Here is a 24,723-nt window from a genome sequence, read left to right as displayed (position 1 = left end):
TTTGATGGAATTGTTTTCTACTTTGGGCTAATTGCCATATATTGTGTACCATTGATTTTTTGCAGGGCCATGTCAGGCACCAGAGTGGCAACAGTGTATTTGAACTAAAGCATTTCTGCTTAAGACCTGTGGTGTAATTCCTGGGGCATTGCAGAGCCTTACAGAGGTATTTAATGTCCTGCATTTGTAAGGCCCTGCTCAGTGAAAGGCTGCTGCCAGGCCTGAGGTGAAGTGTGCTGGTTCACAAGAGCTGAGGTATAGGCAGGCTTTGGTTATCCAGTAAAATAAAATTCTGGGTATCTGTCCTCTGTGCTCAGTGCCAGATTTCTTACACACTGCCTTCTTTTAGGGGTTTGGTGACAATAGGGAATGTCACCTATGGGATTGAGCCCATGGATCCCTCCTCTGGCTCTAAACACATTCTGTATCGACTGGATAATGTGAAGAAAGAGCCCACAGCGTGTGGAGTAACCACTGAAGGCCAGGAAGGGGAACATGCAGAGGGAGAGCTCCATCCCAGTATGACCCAGCTGCTGCGGGTAAGTCCTCCCCAGTCCCACATAAGGGGTTTTGTGAGTTCATTTAAGAGTGTGGAAGCAGCTTATCAGATTTCCTGGGACTTAGCACATACCTAAAGGTTTATGATTTGGAGGGTTTGCACTAAGGGACAACTCAGTTTCTTCCCCAAAGCAGCCACAGTCTCCTCCTGCTTTTGCACATGGCACTGAGGGTGGGGCAGCTGATTAGAATATTCCTGGGCTTTTTTGGGGGACTTCTAAATGCAGGAGCATGACCCTCATGGAGAGGCTTGTTAACAAAGTACTGCATCAGCAGCCAGGAGAATATTGTCATGTTTATTCCGTCCTCCTCACCATCACAGTAGCAGTTTGGTGTGAAGTCCCCCTTGTCCTTCAAGGACTGTCTGTACAGGAACAAGATTGAAATGAAAGCAAGAGAATGAAGAAAAGCTGTGTTTCACATCAAAGTCACTGGTATTTGCTGGTAGAATCTTTCTGCCCCTTTATCAAAGTGTGTGGTGACTCTCCAAAGCAACCTGTGCAGAGGCCCCTTGCTTTTGAAACAAGGGGAGTCTTTGTGCAGCTGAGGTTGAGTGTAAAACACAGAGACTCTCATTGCACTGGATTACACTGCTTGGGTTTGGCACCGTGTGCTTTGGGTGTGTCTCAAACCACTGGTGGTATCAAGTGAAAGATGACAATGTCATAAGGGTTTTTTTTTTGTTTACACTTGAATTAATAAATCTGAAGTTGTCTAAAACTTTTTTTTTTTTTCCCCAGAGAAAGAGGGCGGTCCTGCACCAGACAAGATATGTGGAGCTGTTCATAGTGGTGGATAAAGAAAAGGTGGGAGTTCTGTGTGGCTTTCCTTTTTCTTTCTCCTCAGGAGAGGCCCTGAAAGGCTGTCAGATTTCATTACTCCCAAATGGATTGTTGAAAAACACTTGACAATTTACCCAAGTTGTGCAAATATGCTCCCCTGGAAGTGGATAAACGTGTGCAGTGCAATCCTCGTCAGAAAAGGAGTCAGCCATCAGACAGGGAGAGGTTCTGTTAGCAAGGAATCTCCTAATGTAAGGAAAGCACATGGTAAAAACTGCTTTTGCTGTTGTCTTTGAAATACTGAGCTGCTGAGCAGTACCAGTGAAGATGTTGTCTTGGTTAGCATCTTCTTGGAGGTTTGGAGCCAGGCAAAAATGTTTTGTTCCTTTTTCTAACTGTTGTCTCTATCTCTTCTCTTCATGAAGCTAAGTTTCTTTGTCTTGCAGTTTGAAGATTTTGGGAAGAGTGAAACAGAAGTAAGAGAACATATGGTGCAGCTGGCAAACTTCCTTGACAGTGTGAGTAGGAGGGATGCTGTGTGCTGTGGAAATGTCCACCTTGGGGTCTGTTCTGGTACCACTTTGGGGAATGCATCCCCATGGAAGCTTTTCCACCTCTAAATTCATCTGCACTTATCCACCTTGAGAATTAGTTTAGGAAACTCTTCCAATCTGTGCTACATCCAGAGAGTGACAGGACAGATTGTTGTAATTATTGCAATTCTTGTGTTTGTGTAAAGGTTAGAGAAAAAGCATGTCTGGAACTCCACTATTTCACATGATATTTGTCAGAATTGAGACTTCTTTTTATTTCTGTTTGGTATTGTCTTACAGTGTAGCCAGTGTGGCATTTAAGCATTGATCCTGTAGCTAATAAAGGTCTAAATCACAGGGAAAATGCATTCTGGTGGTTCCAGCTGTGTACTAGCTGTGAAAAAAAAAATTCAAACCCACACAGAAAAGATGGATGCTTGTAATAAGATCTAGAACACCAGTTAGTCATCATCACATTTTCTGAAAAATCTCTTTGGCCAGGATTTTCTCCTGGAAAGATGAGAAGCCTCAGAGAAAGAGGAAAAGAGTATTATCTCATTTTGCTTCTCCTGTGTTTTGCTGCTTTAGAATGTAGTTTAGAAATTGTTTATCCAACAGGTGCTTGTTTCATTGGTTTCATGTGAATTTTTTTGACTGAATGGCCAATCACAGCCAAGCTGTGTTGAGGCTCTGGAAAGAGTCACGAGTTTTCATTGCTATCTTTTTAACCTTCTGTAAATATCCTTTCTGTATTCTTTAGTATAGTTTAGTATAGTATTCTTTAATATAATATAATATCATAAAATAGTAAATTAGCCTTCTGAGAGCATGGAGTCAGAGTCATCATTCCTTCCTGCTACGAGGGCACCCTGCAAATACAAGACACCAGGCCACTTGTTTTGTCTGAAGCTAGCAATGAATATTTCTCCTCCTTTTTCTCCCCAGATGTACGTTATGTTGAACATCCGCATTGTGCTGGTTGGTCTGGAGATCTGGAAGCACGAGAACATCATCAGCACAGACGGGGGGGCTGGGGATGTGCTGGCCAACTTCGTGCAGTGGCGAGAGAAGAACCTCGTTCTGCGGCGGAGGCACGACAGCGCCCAGTTTGTCCTGTGAGTACCAGCTCCTTCCCTCTGCTCCCAGGAAGGTCACTCTGTCCCTGCCTGCTCAGCCCAGCTGTGTAGCAGGCACAGGGCCTGCAATGCCTCCATGGTGTTCAGCAGCCTAAGGTAGGAAATGCCTGGTCATGATGACTGGACCTGAAGAAGCCCCTCTTCCACCTTGGTCCCCTTGCTTATCTCTCTGTAAGCCTATAGGTCATATTTGCCTTGACCCTCACCATTGGATACTTTCCAAAACTCCTGTACCCTATAAAAACCCCTACTTTTGGCCAGCTTGGCAGAAGAGCTGTCCCTGAGAACCTTCACAGAAGATACCAGTAATGACATCTCTGTGGAACCTTACACAGCCTTCTGCTCTCTCTCCCTGCATCTGCCAAAGGCACTTAGCAAGCTAAAGAGCTGAAATCACTAACGAGCTGAGAATCACTAAGAGCTGAACTGCTTGCTAAGACTGCCTGCAGCTCTGGAGCCTGCCTGAGAGGCCGTGCCAGGTCGTGCTTGATTGTACTTCTCTGTCTTGGGCACCCATGGCAGCCAGGGTCAGGGAGACCCCAAAAACACCAGAGTCACCTCACAGCTGTAGTGCCTGTGCTCCTTATATGCAGAGGGATGATGTGGAAGGGGCTGACTTTCTCTGCAAACACTTGTTTTAAATTAAATCTTAAGCAGACAGCAAAAGCTTAACCGCTGCCATTTGTGCTTGCAGTCAGTAGCTGTGCTCCTGTGTCAGCCTGGGAAAGCTGGAGCAGCAGGGTTTGTGCCCCCCAGGCAGGAATGGTGTGCTGCTATGGACTCCGTGTGTGTCTGTACAGACAGATGATGGCCTTTCCTTTCTCTTCATGACTGCAGGAAGAAGGGTTTTGGTGGCACAGCTGGAATGGCCTATGTGGGAACAGTGTGCTCCAAGAGCCATGCAGGAGGCATTAACGTGGTGAGATTTCTTCAGTGATCTCTGAATGTGGTTGGGGTCAGAGTTTGCACTCTGAAAGTCTTCCTGGAAGCACAGTGTCTTTCATAACAAAGCTGAAGTGGCTTAGTGAGGCTCTTATGTTGTCCCCAACAATTTCTGACACTTCCAGGGTATCTGGATCACAACTTCTCTGTAGTCTTCTGCTCAGCTCCTCCTCTGCTCAGTGTGCAGTACTCATGCAAAAGGTTTTCTCTGTGTTGTTTTAAGCATCTCTGCCTCGAAAGTATGTGGGAGCTATGGGTGTTCTCAAATCTGTCCTGTGCTGACCTGCAGCTGTGACCTCCCTGAGCAGTTCTGGTTCACTGCATGTTTTATATGGAACTGCAGAGCCTTAATGAACCAAGCTGCTGCTCTCAGATAACTCGCAATCCCAGAAATCTGGCTTCTTTGGACCAGTGACAGAAGTGCTTGAATTTGCACATTTAAGGAGAATTGGACTGGTGTGGAGAGTTCTAGTTTTTGTGTTAATGTTGCAGCTGCTCTGGAGAGTGGAGGTTGTTGGGTAGTGTCCCAGAGAGGTTTCTCTGAGGGCTCTTACTGCTAAGCAGATCCCATGTACTTGGTTGGAAATCCAGCACTGTTGGTCTGAGAATCCTGATAATGTAGAGCCAGGATGGCAAAAGGGTCTCCTTGGCACAGAAGCAAACATTGACTTTGTCAGTATAAGCTCTGTGCTGACTGCCTCCTGTGTCACTCCTGTGCAGTTTGGAAGGATCAGTATCCAGATGTTTGCCTCCATCATGGCTCACGAGCTCGGCCACAACCTGGGGATGAACCACGATGACGAACGAGTCTGTCACTGTGGGGCAAGCAGCTGCATTATGAGCTCTGGAGCATCGTAAGTAGCTGACCCAGGGAAGGCAAACAAAGCTCAAAATGCCTCATCCATGTGCTTTTTTTTAATGGATTACTTTCACCTTCAAATTCCCCTTGCAAAGAGTCCTGTTGTGCTTGTAGTGGGGGATGCAAATGTCCCCCTCGTTCCGCAAACACAGGAGGTGCTGGCTTGGCTCAGTGTAAAGCTCAGCTCATTTTCTCCATTGCAGGGGATCGAGGAACTTCAGCAGCTGCAGCGCAGAAGACTTTGAGAAGCTGACACTCAACAAAGGTGGGAGCTGCCTGCTCAATGTCCCAAAGCCTGATGAGACCTACAGCGTCCCCTACTGCGGGAACAAGCTGGTGGATGCTGGGGAGGAGTGTGACTGTGGCTCACCAAAGGTTCGTAGCTGTGTGTGTAACTTTTCCCAGCAGTGCCAGGGCAGTCTTGTGCCCCTGCTCAGAGGGGACTGTTTGTGACAGAGAGGGAGATCTTGTGACATTCACAGCCCTTGTGTCCTCAGGAGTGTGAAAGCGATTTGTGCTGCGAGCCAGGAACTTGCAGGCTCCGATCTGGTGCTGAATGTGCTTATGGTGACTGCTGCAAAAACTGCCAGGTAGGAGACTGTGGTGGTGGTAGGAAGCTGAGAAAAGGAGAGCATTGGCTTAGTGCATCCGTGAGAGGGAGTTGTCCTGCATGTGCACGGCCCCACGAGGATGCACAGATCAGAATTCAGATCAGTCCCTGCTTTGGGGTGAATCATGGGTCAGGTGCAGTGCCAGTCTCTGCTGTCATAGATGGATAATGAGATGATTGGCTCTCGCAATTTAAAGATAACTATTGTGTGAACATTAAGAAAAGCTTTAGTGATGTATAGTTATGTTATTGTAGTTTAGATGTCCTCTGTTCTCCCCATAATTCCCTTTCCCCCTGTATTGTGACCATCAGACAGCCGGGGCTGTCAAGGACAGGTAAAAGAAGGAGTGCACGTGTGTCCCTTGCGTGGGGCAGGTGGGAATGGAAAAGCTTGGTGCTCAGGGGGTGAGACATGGCAACACCTGCCCTCCAACCAAGTTACAGAGCAGTCTCCACCGAGAAATGGCAAAGCAGAGCTGACTGACAGACTTTGGGAGAGGCCGGGGCTGGCTGATGCAACCCCAGGGGTATAAAAGACTGAGCATCCCTCTTGAAGATGAACCAGCCACGCGGTATGCACGAGGGGCAGTTCTCAGTGCTGCAACTTTTTCCTTATGGAGTCCTTTGTTGTATTTTTGTTAGGGTTTAACAAACCTTTTTAAATTTTCAAAGTGAGCAGTTGTTTCTCACGCTGCTGTGAGCTTCCTCTTTCCTGACGCAGTTTTCCCTCCCCTCTCCGCTCAGCTCCTCCCTGGAGGCACGGAGTGTCGTGCCAGTACCAACGAGTGTGACCTCCCAGAGTACTGCAATGGCACCTCCCAGTTCTGCCAGCCAGACTTCACGGTGCAGAACGGGCACCCCTGCCACAACCAGGAGGCCTACTGCTACAATGGCGTGTGCCAGTACTACGATGCTCAGTGCCAGGACATCTTTGGCTCCAGTAAGGAAGGGCACAGTGTTACAGTCTTTCTAAGAGATGTAACTAAAGGATACATGAAATATGGGTCTCCTCAAGCCAGGTCTCAGCTCTTGGAGATCTGTTTCACACCCAGGATAGCTCAGCTACCTCAGAAGGCATCAAATCAGCAGGATGGCTGCTGTGGTAGTGCTGGAAACAAAAAGGTTTGAATAAAAGGCAAAATAACAAAACTTCACAGAGAAAAACTGAGCCAGGGGCAAGAGGTTCTTTCCCCTGGTAAAACACCTCACAAAAGCAATTAGCTTCTTTGTTCTCTTCCTTTTCTAGTGAATTGCTCAGGCAGGACTTTTTGGCTCCTGTCCAATTAGCCATCCTTAAGTTTGAGGTGAAGTCCCCCAGATCCTTTGAGATGTCTTTCCACCTTATTGAGGAGCAAAACTTCTGGGTTTATTTCCTTCTGAAGGGGACAAAGGAGAGTTTTGTCACTCTGTCAACAGGGGGCACATTCCCATAAATACACTAAGTTTATTTAAAATATGTTTATTTGCTTGTCACTAACAGAGACTGTCTGGCTTTGGCAGAGTATTTGGAGCAGTGGCAGTAATGGCTTAGCACCATGCTCACGCATCCTTCCTGTGTTACACTTAGTTCTGTGCTGGGGATACAAATCTTAATTTTGTTGCATTTATCATTTCTGGTACAGTGGGGTTTCTGCTCTCTAGGTCTGTAAAGAAATATCAAATGCTAGAATTGACTCAGGTTAAGTAACTGTTTTTTCTCCCTTTTTAAACTTGGAACCTTGTAAGTCTGACATTGTAACCTCTTTAGTATTTTGACCAAGCTCCTAGGCTCACTGCTGCATGGCAAATGCTTGGTGTAGTAGGGGAGTTGCTCTGGGTACAGGAGATCCTGTGTGAGATGTTTCTTGCCTGGGTAACGTGGCTCCTCTCTCTGGGGATGGGCTGTTGTTTGCAGAAGCCAAAGCAGCTCCCAACATTTGCTTTGCTGAAGTGAATTCCAAGGGGGACAGATTTGGCAACTGTGGTTTCCATGGCCATGACTACAAGAAATGTTCCAGCTGGTGAGTTGAGCCCAGTGGGTTGGGAAGTTCTGAAATGCACGGCTGGGAATCTGTATTTGGGTGCTGAGGTGTGAGTTTGGGATGTTGGAGGGGGTGCACATGGGAGGGATGCAGGGCTGTGCTGAGGAGAGCGTGTTCCACATCTCCTGTCAAGGATTGTGCTTTCCCTAAGTGCTCACATATGGGAAGATGAGAAGCAAATCATCATGTTTTCCTTAATGTAGAGATTCCAACAGCTTACAGAAAGAAGGGATAAACTACTCTTGCAGCACTGGAATGAAGCCCAGTTCAGTTTTATTTGTCGAGTTGCCTCAATTTTGTTTTCAAGTAGCATCTTCCAGTAGAAATGAAAGATCGTATCAAGCACGTGGTAGTCTGGTGCTCAGAATAAATTCAAGTGTCACTACAGTGTTCCTGTGTTGCTGTTGTAGGAATGCCATGTGTGGGAAGCTGCAGTGTGAAAATGTGAAAGCCATGCCTGTGTTTGGAATCAAGCCTGCTATTATCCAAACTCCCATCAGAGGCACCACGTGCTGGGGGGTGGACTTCCAGCTGGGCTCTGATGTCCCAGACCCAGGGATGGTGAATGAAGGCACCAAGTGTGGTAATGGAAAGGTAATAAAGAAAATTTAAAATTATATCCTAATGTAATAATTTGGGGTATTTACGGGAATAAAATTTTCAGCTGCACCGTTTCATGAATAGTTATAACCATTATTTTTGGATGCCTGTAGTTAATGTGGAGCCAAATGAGTGCACTGATTCACCCCGCTGCCCAGTACTGCACTGCATCAAACCTTTCATGAGCCTTCCATTTGTAGGTGAAGCGAAAGAAATTGAGTTCATTGAGAGCCAGAAACTTTGCCCTGTCAATGAGCAGGAAGAGCCAGGCCCACACAACTGCATGGAAGACAACTTTCAATTAAAATCCAACTAAACTAAAGAGTGCAGAAGCTTAGCCCTAGCAGAGGAATGTGCATTCCACATGTCCTTACTGGGCACAATTTAATTGCTGTTCCTTTACATTCAGACTGGAGACAAAAGGCTCCAGTGCCAGCTCAGCCCCATGCTGAGAGGCCTTTTGTGGAGCAGAGTTTCTGCAGAGTTTGGAATTATCAGTGAGAGTGTGTGAGGCTGTGTGGCAGCAAGCACAGCATGGCTGTGGGCTGGGAGCAGGGATCTGGGCGTGCAAGGGGGCACTGAAATGCTGTCATCCCTCATCTTTGTGCACCTCTGTTCCCCAGATCTGCAGGCACTTCCAGTGTGTGAGTGCCTCCGTCCTGAACTACGACTGTGACGTGGAGAAGCAGTGCCACGGGCATGGGGTAAGCAGGGAAGAGAGGCAGCAAGTTTTAAAATGGTGATTAGGAACTTTATTTTTCTGTTTTGTTGAACTGTAAAACTCTCTATAAAATGCCTCTAGGCAAGAGAACCTGTAGCAATGTCAAAAAAATCTTTGTCTCAACTCTCTGCCAGGCAAGAATTCCCAATTCCAGTATTGCTAATGAAATTTGACTCTGCATCTCACAAAGAAAAAAAACTAACAAGTAAAAGCCATGGTGTGTAAGCTGTTGGGATAGCTAATCCTTGGAAGCTCTTCCTGAACAGTGCTGTGTGTGCTCAGTCATGTGAAATCTTGGGATGCCTGGCCAAGGACTGTTTGGAATTGGCTGTGGAGTAACTGGGTAAAAGTCTCCAGGCTGAGCAGTACGAGGGACAGAGCAGCTCATGGCTGCTGCAAGCAGATTTAAATCCACAGAAATGGAGGTTACTGAGCATTTGTGTTTTGGAACACTGAGTATTTGTGTTTTGGCATACAGGTGTGCAACAACAACAGGAACTGCCACTGTGAAGCAGGCTGGGCCCCCCCTTTCTGTGACTCCAAAGGCTATGGGGGCAGCGTGGACAGTGGCCCTCCATACAATGGCAAGTGGCTGTGGGAGCTGGGGCTGGCTGCTCCAGGGCAGCCCCACGTGTGGGTGAACTTTGGTGCTTGGCTCTGCACTGAGTTTCACTGGCAAAGAATTCTGGCAGAGGTTTTCTGCTCAAGGTGTTGCATTTCTGTCCCAGGATGCTGGGGAAGGGGTATGTAAGGATCTGGACTGGTTTAGTTCAGGTAATTTCTGCCACCTCAGAACAAAGATCCTCTTGGATTTCTCTGTATCCAGGCTTGGAAGGGAAGCATGATCCCTGCACAAGAGAAATCAAACTGACAGAGTTGGGAAGCTTGCTTTGCTCACTGAGGGTTTGAAGGTGAAATAGGAAGCCAGAGCGAAGCTCTAATCTGGAGAAAACTTGCTGTGTCCATGTGGAGTACATAAAGATGGGATTGGTGTAACTTCTGTGGGTTGCAAGAATGGTCTTGAGGACTGTTTTTCATAAGCTGGTGTGGGTTTGGGAAAGCTAGGGACTCTGATGCAGTAACGATTGGAGCTCAGGCAGATCTCTCAAATCATCAGACAGAAAAAGGGAAAGGCTGTTTTAGCACAGCCTGCAGGGGAGAAATTGCTGCATATAAAAATGTCAGAATTAAGAACCCAAGTTCTTTGTCTACAGCAAACAGTGGCTGGAGAGGAGGTGTAGATTTAACATCAGACCAAAAGGCAGAAGCTCTGTTTTCCTCTTTCATAAAATCTTTAGTAATGAAACATTACAGTCATGAAAAATGAGGATTGATCTCCTAATTTAATGTGCTGCTGCAGCCCAGGGTGTCAGCTCTAAAAGATAAACAGAAGGGATCTGTTTGGGCATCTATCTTATTGGATTATTTTGGGTTTTTTTTTCTATGAAAAATGGAAAGCAGTTACAGAGCCATTCCTCCCTCGTATTCTCTGCTGCTCTGAGTCGGGTGGTGTAACACCACGTAAGGCTTATTTCTTCTCCATGGTTTTGTGCCCTCAGACAAAGACACCTCGCTGCGCAATGGGCTGCTGGTGTTCTTCTTCCTGGTGCTCCCCCTGCTCGTGGCTGCTGCTCTGGCCTTTGCCAGGAGGGACAGGCTGAAGAGGAGCTGCAGGAGGCTGATGTCCCGCTGCCACTCGTGAGTGCCTCCTCCTTTCTGCCTTCTCCTCTGCCCTAGAAGTCCATGTGGCCCCACATTTCCCTTCCCAGAGAAAAGCCAGGCACAATTCTCCCCAAGAATATTTCTGGGTTTCACATTCTCTGAACCTCAGAGAAAGGAAATACAATTCTTATAATTTGCCGTGCCTGTGTTTGTGCAAAAGTAGAATGCAATATAGAAATTGTGTACCCATAGTATTTTGTTTCCTTGGCCTATCAGGGCCAAGAGTGTGTGTGTGTTATCCATGGAAGCCACATCATTTCTCTCTCCCCTCATCAGGGTTGCCTGAAAATGCTGTAGTCCATGGATGTTTGTTTACACCAGCCAATGCCAAAGTGTGGAGGCATATCCCAGTCCCAGCATGTCAGGGGAAGGCCCCTCCATCCAATGGCACATGCAGCTTGCCTCTGGCAGTGACAGAAAAGATAAATCCATCCCAAATCAAGAGAGCAGAGAGTTTTCTCTTTACTGTTATGTTTGGTTTTGTGCCTTGGTGATAGGAGTTTGTATTTTTGGCTCCCATCTTTTTATAGAGGGGCAAAGGGAAGCTGCCAGAGTCATGAACAGAAAAAGGGTGGTTGTTGTTTATTAGATTTGTGGTAAATATTATCTTTCTCACACTTGATACGGGCTAAGAGAGTATAAATCCAGCTCAGGTTCACAGTGCCTGGGTTCCCAGCCTGCACAGTGATTGTGTCTGGGTTATGAGCTCACACAGTCCATATCCATTGGATTTCAGGTCGCTTCAGTCACCTCCTCCTCGGCCAGACACTGAGCCCAGGGACTGCCAGCAGAGAGGCTTCTCCCGTGGCATGCCTTATCCTCCGAGAGCTGTGCCCATGGTAGGAATCAGCTACCTTCCCTTACTCTGTTTGTTACTCTCAAGTAAAGAGATGAAGGCAGTTGCTCTAACTTTGTCCTAATAAAAGCTTTAAAATTACCACTTCAATTCTGAAAATTATGTTTCCCCTCAATAAAAAGCAGAGAGAATATTTGTTTCCTAAGGGTTGTGTGGAGGACTCCTCAGTTTCCCAGTTTAGGCGTTGTCCCGGGCTATGCTTAGTTTATTTACCTGCTTTGCTGCTCCCTTTTCCTCATGACAGATGCCCAGCCCAGTGAGAGCCCCTCTCCTTGTCAGAGCAGTTGTCCTCTGAAAGCAACAGCCAGCCAGAGCACGCTCCCAGAGCAAGCAAACCAAGTGCTGTTGTGATCAGCCTTTCTGTGTTTTTCAAAATCCAGCAGTTTCCAGACTGCTGCTGCTTCTTCCTACTGAGTTTCTCAGAGGAGAGAGCACCTCTGACACTGCCAGGTTTGCCAGTCTTCTTGAACGTTACTTATTTAGTGATTCAGGTACTTTGATTCCCCTTTGCGCAGTTGGCGAACATTCTCTTTGTGTTTTCTTTGCAGGATATGCATCCCAACACCTTTCCTGTCCCAGCTTACCCAGTTAACCAGCACCCTCAGCAGGCTTTCCACCAGCCCTACTACTCCCCACCTCAGTACCCGGTGCAGCAGGCGCCCAGGGTGCCCAGCAGGTCAGTGCAGTTACTGCAAGTGCCCACTGGCAAGGGCACTGCTGGCATTTCTTGTCCTCCCGGGAGCCCTGGGGTGTTCCATCGCGCGTTGTGTGTGAGTGAGGCTGGCTTTTCACTGGGAGAAGTTTCTCCTTCACTTCACCCTGGAAGGCAGCGCGTTCACCCTGCGCTGTCACGGCTGCGTGGTGATGAACGAGGCTCAGAGCGCTGCTGTGCGGGCAGGTTAGCCCAGCAGGTGGATGAAAGGCCTGTTAAAACAGTCAGTTTAAAAGCAAATTACTCACAAATCTGTCACTGTGCTGATTTGTGAATGCTATGGCCAAGTGCAAAACCATTTCTCTTAACTTTGAGCAGAAAGTTTTCCTGTATTTTTCATCTTACTTTTGAATTGTGCTTGTGAGATGCAGTGCTGTGCTGTGCCACACACAGACTGAGTGGAAGCATCCTAATGTACCTCATGTTGGTGGGGCTCTTGGGCCGGGGGGTCTTCAGAGAATTTTGGTGAATGTCACCACATTTCTCTTCCCAGAGAAAAGCAAGGCACAATTCTTCCTAAGAATATTTCTGGGTTTCACATTTTCTGAACCTCAGAGAAAGGAAAAACAATTCTTATTATTTGCTGTGCCTGTGTTTGTGCCAAAGTGGAATGGATTATGGAGATTGTTTACCCAAAGTGATGGGGTTTTGTTTCCTTGGCCTATCAGGGCCAAGTGTGTGTGTGTGTGTGTGGGGATGGTCGGGACAGCCACGAGATTCTGTGCAGAGTTGAGTGCTGGGCAGATTCAGTTCAGATGTAATGTAATACAGTGTAATATAATATAGAATACTATAGTATAATAAAGTAACTAATTAGCCTTCTGATAAGATGGAGTCAGATGCATCATTCTCTCCCCTCGTTGGAGGTTCTCACTAAAGGTGACTTGGTTCTCACTAAAGGTGAGTTTTAACAGATGGGGGCTCCCAGAGGATTTCAGGCATTGAAGGCACAGTCTGAGCATGGCGTGTTTGGAACGAGCCTTGGTGTGGAGGCCGGGCTGGGGCAGTGGTGGCCGTGGCACGGTGGGGTGTGGTGGCCGTGGCACGGTGGGGTGTGAGGGCTGTGACACTGACCATCCTCCTCTGTCCCCCGCAGGCCCCCGCCCCCGCAGCAGAAGGTTGTACCTCAGGGACCGCCGCCAGCACAGCAGAAATGTTTACCTCAGGGACAGTACTTCCCTTCCCGACCGGCACCTCTGCCTCCCAAGTAGCTTTGCCTTGGTGCCAGCTGACCCGTTGGCTGCGACGGCTGAAATTGCAGTTCCCCTTCTGGCATCCCGTGGCAGTGTCGGCAGCTTCCCTCTGCAGCCTGGGACAGGGCAAACGAGAGATCCCAAGCAGGAATGTAGAACTTTACACTCAATAAATACCTCGACCAAAGCTCCAGGGACTGAAACACCCGGCCTGTCCCTCGCTCTGTCCAAGCTTTGCCGCTGCAGCCAGGCTGGCAGCAGGAGTGCACCAGCCTGCAGGAAAATAGTCCTGAAATCCAGCACGTGGGTTTGGGTTTCCCCATTTCTGGCATGAGCCCTAGTAAGGAAATTGTCTGATTCGTTGTTGTCTCTCTGACTGTGCAGTGAGGAATCGGAGTAACCCGTTTGCAAAGCAAGGAGATCTGTCAGTTCATTTACAGTGACTCTGCATGGACTGAAAAGTGTTTCCCATGTACACCTTAATGGCATGAATGGAACGAGGTCTCGGAGGACTTTTTCAGGAAGAGAGATCAATTTTAAACATGTTTATGCATGTATATATGTTTATAGATGCATAATAATGCTCTTAAATTCTTTACTCCATGCTGACTGACACTAAGCTGTGCGATAGGAGCACTGAGTTTAATGCTTTTTAATTAGAGAGTGGCTAAACGAGACTCCTGTACTAATTCCCACTAATACCTGGATGGGCAGTGAAGATAAAGGTACGAGAAGACACGGCCATGTTCTGGTTTTAAAAAATGGGGTGCTGCTAGGTTTTAATTCAGGTCTAAAGACAGCAGCAGTCCCTGTAGAACACTGGGAAGTGGGAGGTGTCTCTGCCTGGACCACCAGAGCTTCTCTGAGCACTTTAAATGGGAGCCTGGTGACTGATGCACCCCGTCTTTCAACAGCCAAGCCCTTGTAGTGTCAGCCAGGATGCTTCTGGGCTGCTGTGTGTCAGACTAGGCTGCCCTCTGCTCCTGCACCAGGGGCTAGACTGGCTTTTGGAACTCCTCCTGAGCAGAGGTGCTCAGCATCCACTGTGCTAGGAGAGGGAGCTGTAGATCCTGATCCTGTGGTGCCGTGGGTAGAAGCTGGATGTCGTGGTCACAAACAGAAATCTATTGCACAACTTGCTAAAAGTGAGGTTCTATTGCACAAACTTGCTTAAAGTGAGAGAAGTGCTGAAGAGCGTGCTGGGCTGTTTCACTCTGTGCTCGCCACAAGCACAGCTCAATCTGTAAAATCCCCCTAATATTGCCAAAAAATAATCTTTTTCTCTGTATATACATACATAAATATATATATAGTGTGTGCAGTAATAAAATACTTGAACTCCTGTGGTTTCCCATAAACTTAGATTAAGATTTATAACACCATTAAAATCTGTAAAATGTTACCTAGAATTTCACCAGCTGTACTGGTGGGGGTCTCCTTTTTGTTCCAAGATAATCAATTACTTCCTAATTGTGTTGCTGTGTCCCGCTGTGCCTGAGCGGGCTGTCTGTCTGTCTGTCACAAGGAGCTCTGCAGCTGGATGCAGCCCATCTCCAGCCCTGGTCAGAGGGTGGGGAAAGAGGAGGGGATCCAGGGAATGAAGTAATTCAGAGAGATGTACTTAAGTGTGTGTGTGTGAACTAAACTATGCTGAACATGGTGCCTTCACTAGACAAAGAGTTTTTGTACTCCCGGCGTGCCCGATGGAATGGCCGCAGTGTGGTGTCAGGAGCGATCCCATGGACAGGAAATGGCTCCAGTTTTTGGTGGTGAATACTGAAGATGACTACTGACTTCCTTTTATAAAGTGTAGGGATGCCTGTCCCGGGCAGGTCGGGACCCATGTCCACCTCTGCAGCCAGCCCCACGCTGGCCTCTGGCCCAAGGGCTGTTCCCAACCCCTTTGTACAGCCCCAACAAGCAATAAAGATGCCAGTTTTGTACAAGTCTCTGCCTCAGCCTCTGCTTTAAGGGGGGTGGGGGCTGTTACTGGGGGGCTGTTACCTGTGGGGCAGTTACTGGTGGGCTCTGGGGCCGTTACTGGTGGAGTCGTTACTGGCTGGCCATGGGGCCACTGTGTGCAATGCCACCACTGCTGCTCCTGCTGCTCCTGGAGCTGCTGCATGAGGCTGGGCAGGGCCCCCCCGAGCCCCCCGCCCACCAGGACTGGGCTCAGCCACTGGGGTCTCTGTCCCCCGTGGGTGGGCGGGTTTGGTCCCAGATCACAGTCCCGCAGCAGCTGGGGGCCAGCACGAAAGGAGTGGAGGGGCTGAAGCAGGCACGGTGCTGGGGGGCCCTGGGGAGGCTGGGGGAAGGGAGGGTTCAGCTGAAGAAGAGGGCTGGGGGAGTACAGATGTCGTGGCAGCTGTAACAATGGCACCACAGCAGAGCTGCCAGCACCATGGCTGCACCCACGCTGTGCTCCCCCTTTGCTGTTCACAGCAGGCCTTGGATGGTGCTATTCCCAACTCCCTGTTCCCATTTCTCCCCTTCTCTGCTTTTCTGGATGCACAAGGAGGCAGTGTCCTACATCCTGAGGATTGAGGGGAGGCTGTACACCATCCACCTGCAGCAGCAGTGAGTTGGCCCTGGCACTGCCCTCGCTGACAGTGCCTGCCCTGCTCCCTGGTGGCTGCAGGACCTGCGAGAAGCTTGAGAAGCTCTGGGTGATGGATGCTGTGTAAGTACCTCACTTTGCACCTCTCTCTTGTAGCGCCTTTTTATCTGATGATTTCCAGACTTATGTGTCCAGCGAGCAGGGATCTTTTCACTCTGGTTCTGCCCACACTGAGGTAAGCTGGCCTTGCTTTGGGCTGTTTGTCTGTCTCTGCCCAAGGCAGCTGCTCCAGCTGTCTGGGTGGTGGGTAAGGGGATGGCCTGCCCAGGCATGGAAGGGCTCCCTGTCCTCTGCCATGTCACAGGGAGGCTGCCACTACTGGGGCTACATCGATGGCTTCCCCAGCTCAGCAGTGACCCTCAACACCTGCTTGGGGCTCAGGTAAAGCAGCAGCCCTGTCCCTGTGCAGCCTGGCCTGCAGAACAAGCAGCTGGGGCAGCTGTGCCAGTGCCCAGGAGCGAGTGGGCAGTGCTGGTGCCCTGGCAGGGGTTTGCTGCAGTTTGAGAACGTGAGCTACGGCATCCAGCCCCTGGGCCACTCTCCTGCGTTCCAGCACGTGCTGTTCCGAGTGGGTGAGGAGCAGATGGCACCGGCCCTCCCTGCCCACAGCCCCCTCCAGGCAGGGCAGGGCGGGCTGGCAGCCTGGGAGATGTTGGACAAGGCCCCTGGGGATGATAAGGTGAGCAGTGCCTGTTCTCACAGTGCTGCTGCTGGTGTCCCTGTCCTGTGAGGAGGGACCCGATTCTGCTGGAAGCTTTGGCCAGACACTTGGACACAAGCTTTGAAGAAGCACAGCCAACAGCAGCAGTAAGGCGACCAGAGAATGCAGAATCTGTACTTTGAAGCCCATTTTCTCTTTTAGCCCCTCTCGGCCGCTGCACAAGCTCCCAAATACCTCACAGTATACGTGGTTTTGGACAAGGCTTTGGTAAGTCCATGCCAGCCACTTTTTCCTTTTCTTTTCCCGGCTTCTGTGAGCATGGAAATGGTGACATTTCCCAGCTTTTACATGGATTTGTTTTCCATTTTGAAAAGTTACACGTGCTGTGGATTTTGTAGAAAAAAAGGAACAGGAATTTGTAGCTCATGTCTCCGTAGCTCGGTGTTAGGAATCATTTCAGTGTTCCAACACTGACATGCTTCACCCTGGTAAGCCCCTTGTCTGCTCTTGTGTCCTCTTGGGTTGTTTTTCAGTACAACTATATGGGATCAGACCCAAATGCTGCAACGCAGAACATAATCCAGGCCTTCAATTTAATCAACAATGTGAGTTCTTAAGTCTGGTTTGTACTGCAGTGAGATGGGGGATGAGGGTGATGTTGATGTTAGCAGTGGCCCCCTTTTTTCTAGCTGCTTTTAGGTTTAGGAGGATGTTGTGTAAAAAATTCCATGTTTCCTGAGAAGGGTTTTCCCCTGGACATGTCAGTCTGCCACTAAGGAACATCTGTGTGATGGCCATGTCTCGTGCAGATGTACACATAAACAGGCAGTTTGCCTCAGGGCAGCCAAACCCTACATTTTGAGGACTCCTGGGTTGCTTCTCTCTCTGTGCAGCAGATCCCTGATCTCACTGATCCAATTAACCTGCTTACTCTCAGGTGCTTGTAAGCAACTTCCAATCCTGTTCTTTACTCCACTGGTGGTCTTATGGTTCCCTTGTGTAATGAGAAGTTACTCCCAAAACCCCTAACACTTATGAAGTTATTGGGCTTTGGCTCAGGCTTCTTGCTGCATCTCTTCATTCTTTAGGTGTGTTCATTCTTTTTGGCTACAGATGTCATTGAGGCACTGACAGCAGCAATTTACTTTCCCCCTGTGTTCACTGTGTGCAGAGTGGTGACTCTGCATGAAGGGAAGGCGTGAGAGCAGATGTTTCCTCTCTTACACTTTCAGATGTTTAATCCCCTTAATGTCACCATTGTGCTGTCCTCCCTGGAGCTGTGGGCAGAGGGGGATAAAATATCGACAGCAGGGGACACAGATGACCTTCTACAGCGATTTTTACAGTGGAAGCAGTTGTCTCTGGAGCCACAGGCACACAACATTGCTTCTCTCTTAGGGTAAGATAAAGGTTCATTAGTGTTAAAGGTTACGTGGTAGCAGTCAGCCAAACCAATCTAAATTGAAACTTTGACAAATGCTTTTTTAACAATCCGTATTTCCTAAATCCTTAATATTCCTAAAGTATTTCTTCCAAGCCATTCCTCCTAGCGATGCAGCAGCTGCAATGGTGCCATCCATCCCTTGCCCCCCACCCAGGCTGAGGAGCTGGGAACGGTGGCAGCTCCCAGACCCTGCCCAGCTCCCCTGGGGACAGCAAACAGTCAGGGGCACCAAGGGGACTTGGGCTGCACCGAGCCAGCATCCCCCAGTGCCCACTGGGGGTCCCTGGCACCAGCAGTGACCCCAGCTCTGTTCCAGGTACAGGGACCACGGAGCACTCGTGGGTGCAGCGGCTCCAGGAGAGGCATGTCAGAGAGATGCTGCTGCCACGGTGGCCCTGGTATGGTCCCCCCTGTCCCTCACCAGCCATGAACTCAGTCATGGGCAGCAGGAGCAGGGGGGGATGGAGCCCGTGGGAGGATCTGTCTCCGGAGCAGGGATCTCTGCAAGGAAGGCTCAGCTCTGGCAGCTTCCCTCTCTCCTCCCTCCAGTACCACGGGAACGTGACGCTGGAGTCCTTCTCCGTCCTCCTGGCGCAGGTGCTGGGCCGCAGCCTGGGCATGAGCCCCGACAGCCCCCGGGGCTGCAGCTGCCCCGGGCGTGTCTGCACCATGAGCCCCGAGGCGCTGTGAGTTTGCCGAGGGGCTGCGGGGCTGGGGCACGAGGTGGAAACAGGATGACTCTGGTCATGGGAGAAATGTATTTGTACATGTATTTGTATTTGATGTATTTGATGTATTTGATGTATTTGATGTCTTTGTTTTGATTTTATCAGAACGCTAATTAATTACGTTATTATACTGTATCATTTTACATTATATTACACTAATTGCTTTATTATACTGTATCATTTTACATTATATTACACTATATTATATGACATCCAAACTGAATCTGCCCAGCACTCAGCTCTGCACTCCACTGCACAGAATCTTGTGACTGTCACCCTCTAAGAAGAAAAAAAGCATTCATGAAATAGCAGTTCAGTGCCTAATTTGACAAAAGAGACCTTTGCTCTCTGAAATGAAGGTCCTTCAGAATGTTTTTCAATCTCTGTTAATAATGAGCTGTAGATCAGGTGAATTAATAGACCCCGGGGACCGTCGCACCCTGTGCCAGCGTCTGGGCTTCGGAGAGAGAGGGGTGGTGAATGTGTCACACACGAGCCGATAATTGCTTTATTCTAGACATTTCAGCGGTGCCAAATCCTTCAGCAACTGCAGCATCAGGGACTTCGAGACCTTCCTGAAGCAGGGCAGAGGAGCGTGCCTCTTCGGCAGCCCCCGGCTGAGCCGCCTGTCCCGCAGGAGCGCCTCCGTCTGCGGCAACCGCGTGGTGGAGCCGGGCGAGCAGTGCGACTGCGGCACAGCCCAGGTGGGCACAGGCGCAGCCCTGCTGGGAAAAACGCGCCAGCCACTTGTCGTTGAGTTAAGATTTTCCACGTTTAATAGTAATAAAACGGTTATAAAAGTATCAATGTAATTAGAGGAATAGAAATTTGGACAATTGGGATTAGGACAATGCGAGACGATAAGGACAAAGAGTTGCTGACAGTCCGGGTACCTTTTCTGGGCAAAATAAGCTCGAAAAAGGACCCACGTTCACAGAGGATTAACCCTTAAAAGCAACAGCCTGTTGCATATTCATACACCTCACACATGATGCATAAATTCCGTTCCGACAAAGGATTCTGTCTGGGCAGTGTCAGCTTCTTCCTCTGAATCCTAAACGGCGTTTTCAAGGCTGAGTGAGGCAGGAAGAAGTTCGTTTCTTCTGATAATGGAGTAATAAATTCTCTTTCTCTGAAAGATTTCGGTGTCCTGTGGCTGCTATCTGGTGCGAGCACCTCATTCCTTTCTTTAAAACAGTATCCCACATACATGGCATAGTTTCTATTTTAACATTATGTTATAACCTAAAACTATATTTAACACACTACTTAAGAAAATTAATACAGCATCACTTCCTAACATAACACATATAATATTCATCCTCTTATTTGTGAAAAGCCAATCATAAATAGGCATTTTTCACACCTGCCTTTGTGCTCTGAGTGCCTGGGGAGTAACCAACCCTTGAGATCAGGAGCCCCAGTGCAGCAGGGAGCAGCCCAGGGAGGGCTGTGCTGGGTTGGAGATTGTTTCTGTGTGGCACCGGTCTGGTGGCAGCTTTGCCCAGTTGTTCTGCTGGATATTGCCCAAGTAATATGGGGAGAGGAGGAGGAGAAGCTCGGGGCTACAACAAAATAAAATAATGTGGGCTTGCCATGTGTCCACAGGAATGCCTGAAGGACAAGTGTTGCACTAGAACATGTAGACTGAAGCCAAGAGCAAGATGTGCCACCGGATTATGTTGTAGAAATTGTCAGGTAAGGCACATTTTTATAATTATGATAAAATCTATTGTATTTGCGGGGTGCCCTGATGAAGGAAGGAATGATGGATCTGACCCCATGTTCTCAGAAGGCTGATTTATTATTTTAATGATACTATATTCTATTAAAGAATGCTACACTAAACTATACTAAAGAATACAGAAAGGATACAGACAGAAGGTTAAAAAGATAATAATGAAAACTCGTGACTCTTTCCAGAGCCCTGACAGAGCCTGACAGTGATTGGCCAAAGAGTGAAAACAATTCACATGAAACCAATGAAACAAGCACCTGTTGGATAAACAATCTCCAACCACATTCCAAAGGAGCAAAACACAGGAGAAGCAAATCAGATAATATTGTTTCATTTTTGGCTCTGAGGCTTCTCAGCTTCCCAGGAGCAAAATCCTGGGCAAAGAGATTTTTCCAGAAAATATGACTGTGACAAAAATCATTATTTATTTTTGGACAAATGGTACGTTCCCATGCTGAGGGACAGAGCCAAACTTCCTTCTGTGCAATGGGAAAGGTTCCTGGACTTGGGCTTCCCTGCTCAGCTCTTGGGAACCCCTGGGGACAATATTACCTGGAGAGTGTCCCAGGCAGTGTCACACACGTGTCACACCTGAGCGCCTCAAGGGGCTGGGACCCTGAGACTGTGGTCAGAGGGGGCTGTGTGGGCTCAGGCTGGCAGGCCAGGGGGGCTGCAGAGCTGCTCCTGCTCGGGTAGGGAGGCTGCAGAGCTGCTGCTGCTCAGGCTGGCAGGCCAGGGAGGCTGCAGAGCTGCTCCTGCTCGTGTAGGGAGGCTGCAGAGCTGCTCCTGCTCAGGTAGGGAGGCTGCAGAGCTGCTCCTGCTCAGGTAGGGAGGCTGCAGAACTGCTCCTGCTCGGGTAGGGAAACTGCAGATCTGCTGCTGCTCAGGCTGGCAGGCCAGGGAGCCTGCAGAGCTGCTCCTGCTCGGGTAGGGAGGCTGCAGAGCTGCTCCCGCTCAGGCTGGCAGGCCAGGGAGGCTGCAGAGCTGCTCCTGCTCCCCAGTTCAAGTGGAGGAACTCGCTGTGCCGCCCGGCCGCCGATGCCCAGTGCGACCTGCCCGAGTTCTGCAGCGGCTCCTCGGCCTCCTGCCCGCCCGATGTGTACGTGCAGGACGGGCAAGAGTGCGGGCGTGGCACTGGCTACTGCTACCATGGACGCTGCCAGTCCTCAGACCTGCAGTGCAAGAGGCTCTACGGGAAAGGTAACGGGCTCTGCTGGTGGCACTGGCACTGCTCGGGGGCAGGGGTGGCCACAGTGTCATGGCCACACGTCTTGTAGCTGTACTCCTCGATGCACCAAGCTGGGGTGAGAGCGGGGCACCTGGGGAGAAGGCACGGCTCTAGGAAAGCATTTCAAGCTCTGGTTTGGCTCTGGTTAACAGAGTCCCCCACTGCTTCACCGATGACAATGGAAAGAACAAAAAGCAAATTATTTTCTGTGGGCAAACTCAATCAGAAAACTTCCCCATTTGCTGATTTCTGAGGTTCAGGACTGCTGAGGGTTTGGGCAGGGATAGGTATGTTTTCTCTAATTAGGTAACAGAGTATGTTCCTTTGGGTTTCTTTTAACGGTAACAGATATTGTTGCTAAACTTTCAGATTCCAAGAACGCTCCCATGGTGTGTTACGAGGAGATTAACGGCCAGCGGGACAGGTTTGGGCACTGCGGCTTCGAGACCAGCCACAAGTACCGGCGCTGTGTCTGGAGGTACAAACAGGGGCAGGGGGCACTGGCTCTGCTAAAATCCATGTTTCGTTGGGATTGGACAGCCAAGAGAAGTGTCAAGGCTCCAGTTTATGGTGAGGTTGGTGAGGCAATAAATACCTCTCGGTGTGTTTCCCTCAGTAAGGTGTCCCCTCCTTGTGTCACAGTCCCTCCCTCGGACCTCCCAGTCGTGCTGATGTTTTCTCAGCAGACGGTGCTGTTTAACGGTCCAGTGTTCATCAGGCAGTAGCTGTGTGTGTCTGTGTGTGTTTGACACACATCCTGTGCAAACTGGCTTTCCAGGGATCTCAGGTGTGGGAAGTTAGTCTGCACCTACCCGTCCTACAAGCCCTTCTCCTCACCTGGCACTGCCGTGATGTACGCCCGGGTGCGGCAACACCTGTGCGTGTCTCTGAACTACCTGAACGTGTCCATATGGCTGGATCCCCTTCTGGTGCCTCCAGGGACAAAGTGTGGCTCTGGAAGGGTAAGGAGATATTCTGTAATCATCTGGAATGACAGATAGAAACTGTTCATATTAACAAGATCATAGAAACGCTTGTTCTTTGTGGCAGTGTGCTTGCAAGGAACAAGTAAAAACTGTAAAAACTTGCAAATATTGCGTTAAAGGTTTGGTGGGGTGTGAGCACTAAAATGACCTGGCCTCAGGGCAGAACTGTGGCTTCTTTGTCTTCTTTTTTTTTTTTTTTTTAAATAGTGTGTTTTGATTTCCCTTTGGGCCACAGCCTGATGTGCTGAGCGCTGTATGGGTGAGGCAGTGCTGGGCTGGAGCTGCCGTGGTTTTTCCCAGGTGTGTATAAACAACACATGCCACCCACTCACGGTGCTGGGACAGAACTGTGACAGCAAAGCAAAGTGCCACGGCCACGGCGTGAGTCCCAGGGGTGCTGGGCTGGGGGGGGGCAGGCTGTGTGAGTCCCCTGCACACCTGTACCCCTCCCTCTGGCCCTGCAGGTGTGCAACAACAAGGGCAACTGCCACTGCTACTCGGGCTGGCAGCCCCCCGACTGCCGGAGGAGGGGGTCAGGCCGGGGGGGCAGCACGGACAGCGGGCTGCAGCTGACAGAGGGAGGTGAGCGGGGCACCCGTGGGGTGGCGTGGGCAGGGCTGGCAGGGCCTGTGCCCAGCTGGGCTGGACAGGCAGGGATGGCAGGGCCTGTGCAGGGCTGGGCTGGATAGGCAAGGCTGGCAGTGCCTGGCTGGGCTGGGCTGGCAGTGCCTGTGCTGGGTTGGCAGTGCCTGTGCAGGGCTGGCAGTGCCTGTGCTGGGCTGGCAGTGCCTGTGCAGGGCTGGCAGTGCCTGTGCTGGGCTGGCAGTGCCTGTGCAGGGCTGGCAGTGCCTGTGCCCATCAGGGCTGGCAGTGCCTGTGCCCGGCTGGGCTGGCAGTGGATGTGCAGGGTTGGCAGTGCCTGTGCCTGTGCAGGATTGGCAGTGCCAGTGCCTGTGCCTGGCTGGGCTGGCAGTGCCTGTGCAGGGCTGGCAGTGCCTGTGCAGGGCTGGCAGTGCCTGTGCCCATCAGGGCTGGCAGTGCCTGTGCCCAGCTGGGCTGGCAGTGCCTGTGCCCATCAGGGCTGGCAGTGCCTGTGCCCAGCTGGGCTGTCTCCTCCCAGGCCTGCAGCGAGCCCTGGCGGATGGCGAGATGGCCTGGCTGGTGCTGGGCTCCAGCCTCGTCCTGCTGCTCCTCACGGCAGCCCTGGGGCTCGGCCTGTGGCGGCAGCAGGTGCCAGGCCAGCGCTGCGGGGAGACGACGCCGGGCACCCAGGGGTGAGTGGGGCTCCACTGCTGGGGGGGCCTGGAGGAGGCAGGGGGTGCCACAGGGCTGAGGGCATCCCTGCAGAAGGGAGGGGATAAGGGGGTTCCCATGGGGACATGAGGACACTGCCCAGGGCTGAGGTGACCCTTGGGCGGAGGTGACCTCAGGCTGAGGCACCCCCTGAGCCCAGTCAGGGCCGAGGCCCCACTGTAGATCCCCCACAGCACCAGGCGGGACACGGACAGGGAGCTGGAGCCAGACCTGGAGCGAAATCAGCAGCCAAACCTGGAGCTGAATCGGGAGCCAGACCTGAAGGTAAATCTGGAGCCAAACCTGGAGCTAAATCGGGAGCCAGACCTGGAGGTAAATCTGGAGCCAAATGTGGAGGTAAATCTGGAGCCAGACCTGGAGCTGAATATGGAGCCAGACCCAGAGCAGGACCTGGAGCAGCAGACAGATGTAGAGCCAGAGCTGGAGATGAGGACAGACATGGACCCACCACCAGAGCCAGCACTGGGGCAGCACCACGGGCACTAATTAAAGGTCTTGGGCAAAGCTGGTGTCGTGGCCAGTGCCCCGTGGTTTTATGCTTACCTAGTTTTTATTTGTTGTCAGAGTTAACCCTGCTCTCGGGGCCCAGGGGCCACAGCTGCTGAGCTTGTCCCCTTTTCTCTGTGGGCACACAGAGAAATTTTGAAGTTTTTGGGATTTGCCCATCTGTGAGGGCTGTGAAGCTGCCTGATGCTGGGGGCTGTTCAGCAGGACTGGCTGTGACTGCCTCTGAAGTGGACCTCTCCTGTGTGACTGTGGATG

General features: G+C 50.1%; 2 protein-coding genes across 3 annotated transcripts in view; both read left to right on the top strand.

Annotated features, from left to right (window-relative positions):
• The window catches only part of LOC119710787 (disintegrin and metalloproteinase domain-containing protein 9-like), a 29,323-nt gene extending 14,132 nt beyond the window's left edge, over nt 1-15,191 (top strand). For both annotated transcript variants that reach the window (XM_038160186.1, XM_038160185.1), the window contains exons 6-22: nt 350-539; nt 1,299-1,364; nt 1,787-1,858; nt 2,819-2,988; nt 3,847-3,928; nt 4,672-4,805; nt 5,014-5,185; nt 5,308-5,400; nt 6,165-6,360; nt 7,315-7,420; nt 7,852-8,035; nt 8,665-8,745; nt 9,241-9,346; nt 10,322-10,460; nt 11,221-11,323; nt 11,889-12,016; nt 13,149-15,191. In XM_038160186.1, the coding sequence (XP_038016114.1) occupies nt 393-539; nt 1,299-1,364; nt 1,787-1,858; nt 2,819-2,988; nt 3,847-3,928; nt 4,672-4,805; nt 5,014-5,185; nt 5,308-5,400; nt 6,165-6,360; nt 7,315-7,420; nt 7,852-8,035; nt 8,665-8,745; nt 9,241-9,346; nt 10,322-10,460; nt 11,221-11,323; nt 11,889-12,016; nt 13,149-13,263 (2,094 nt within the window). In that variant the 5' untranslated portion in view covers nt 350-392 and the 3' untranslated portion in view covers nt 13,264-15,191. The remainder of the gene's footprint in view (nt 1-349; nt 540-1,298; nt 1,365-1,786; nt 1,859-2,818; nt 2,989-3,846; nt 3,929-4,671; nt 4,806-5,013; nt 5,186-5,307; nt 5,401-6,164; nt 6,361-7,314; nt 7,421-7,851; nt 8,036-8,664; nt 8,746-9,240; nt 9,347-10,321; nt 10,461-11,220; nt 11,324-11,888; nt 12,017-13,148) is intronic.
• On the top strand, nt 15,061-24,447 carry LOC119710778 (disintegrin and metalloproteinase domain-containing protein 32-like). Its single transcript, XM_038160177.1, has 20 exons — nt 15,061-15,150; nt 15,467-15,505; nt 15,761-15,822; nt 15,959-16,037; nt 16,167-16,243; nt 16,349-16,541; nt 16,725-16,790; nt 17,057-17,128; nt 17,756-17,922; nt 18,284-18,365; nt 18,517-18,653; nt 19,213-19,394; nt 20,281-20,393; nt 21,435-21,633; nt 22,031-22,139; nt 22,440-22,623; nt 22,948-23,028; nt 23,112-23,229; nt 23,768-23,808; nt 24,124-24,447. Exons 1-20 carry the CDS (start codon nt 15,061-15,063, stop codon nt 24,445-24,447), a joined length of 2,415 nt encoding a protein of 804 aa, XP_038016105.1.
• Nucleotides 24,448-24,723: the final 276 nt, after the last annotated feature.

Source organism: Motacilla alba, chromosome 22 (assembly GCF_015832195.1).
Source record: "Motacilla alba alba isolate MOTALB_02 chromosome 22, Motacilla_alba_V1.0_pri, whole genome shotgun sequence".
In the NCBI taxonomy this organism is placed as follows: Eukaryota; Metazoa; Chordata; class Aves; order Passeriformes; family Motacillidae; genus Motacilla; species Motacilla alba.
The sequence above is the reverse complement of the archived record's forward strand: the minus strand, read 5'-3'. Positions and strand labels throughout refer to the sequence as shown.

Coding starts and splice junctions, on each gene's coding strand:
- LOC119710778 (XM_038160177.1), top strand. CDS start 15,061: ATGCCTGTCCCGGGCAGGTCGGGACCCATGTCCACCTCTGCAGCCAGC. Junction 15,506..15,760: donor TGGGGGCCAGCACGAAAGGA/GTGGAGGGGCTG, acceptor TGGATGCACAAG/GAGGCAGTGTCCTACATCCT. Junction 16,542..16,724: donor AGGCCCCTGGGGATGATAAG/GTGAGCAGTGCC, acceptor TTTCTCTTTTAG/CCCCTCTCGGCCGCTGCACA.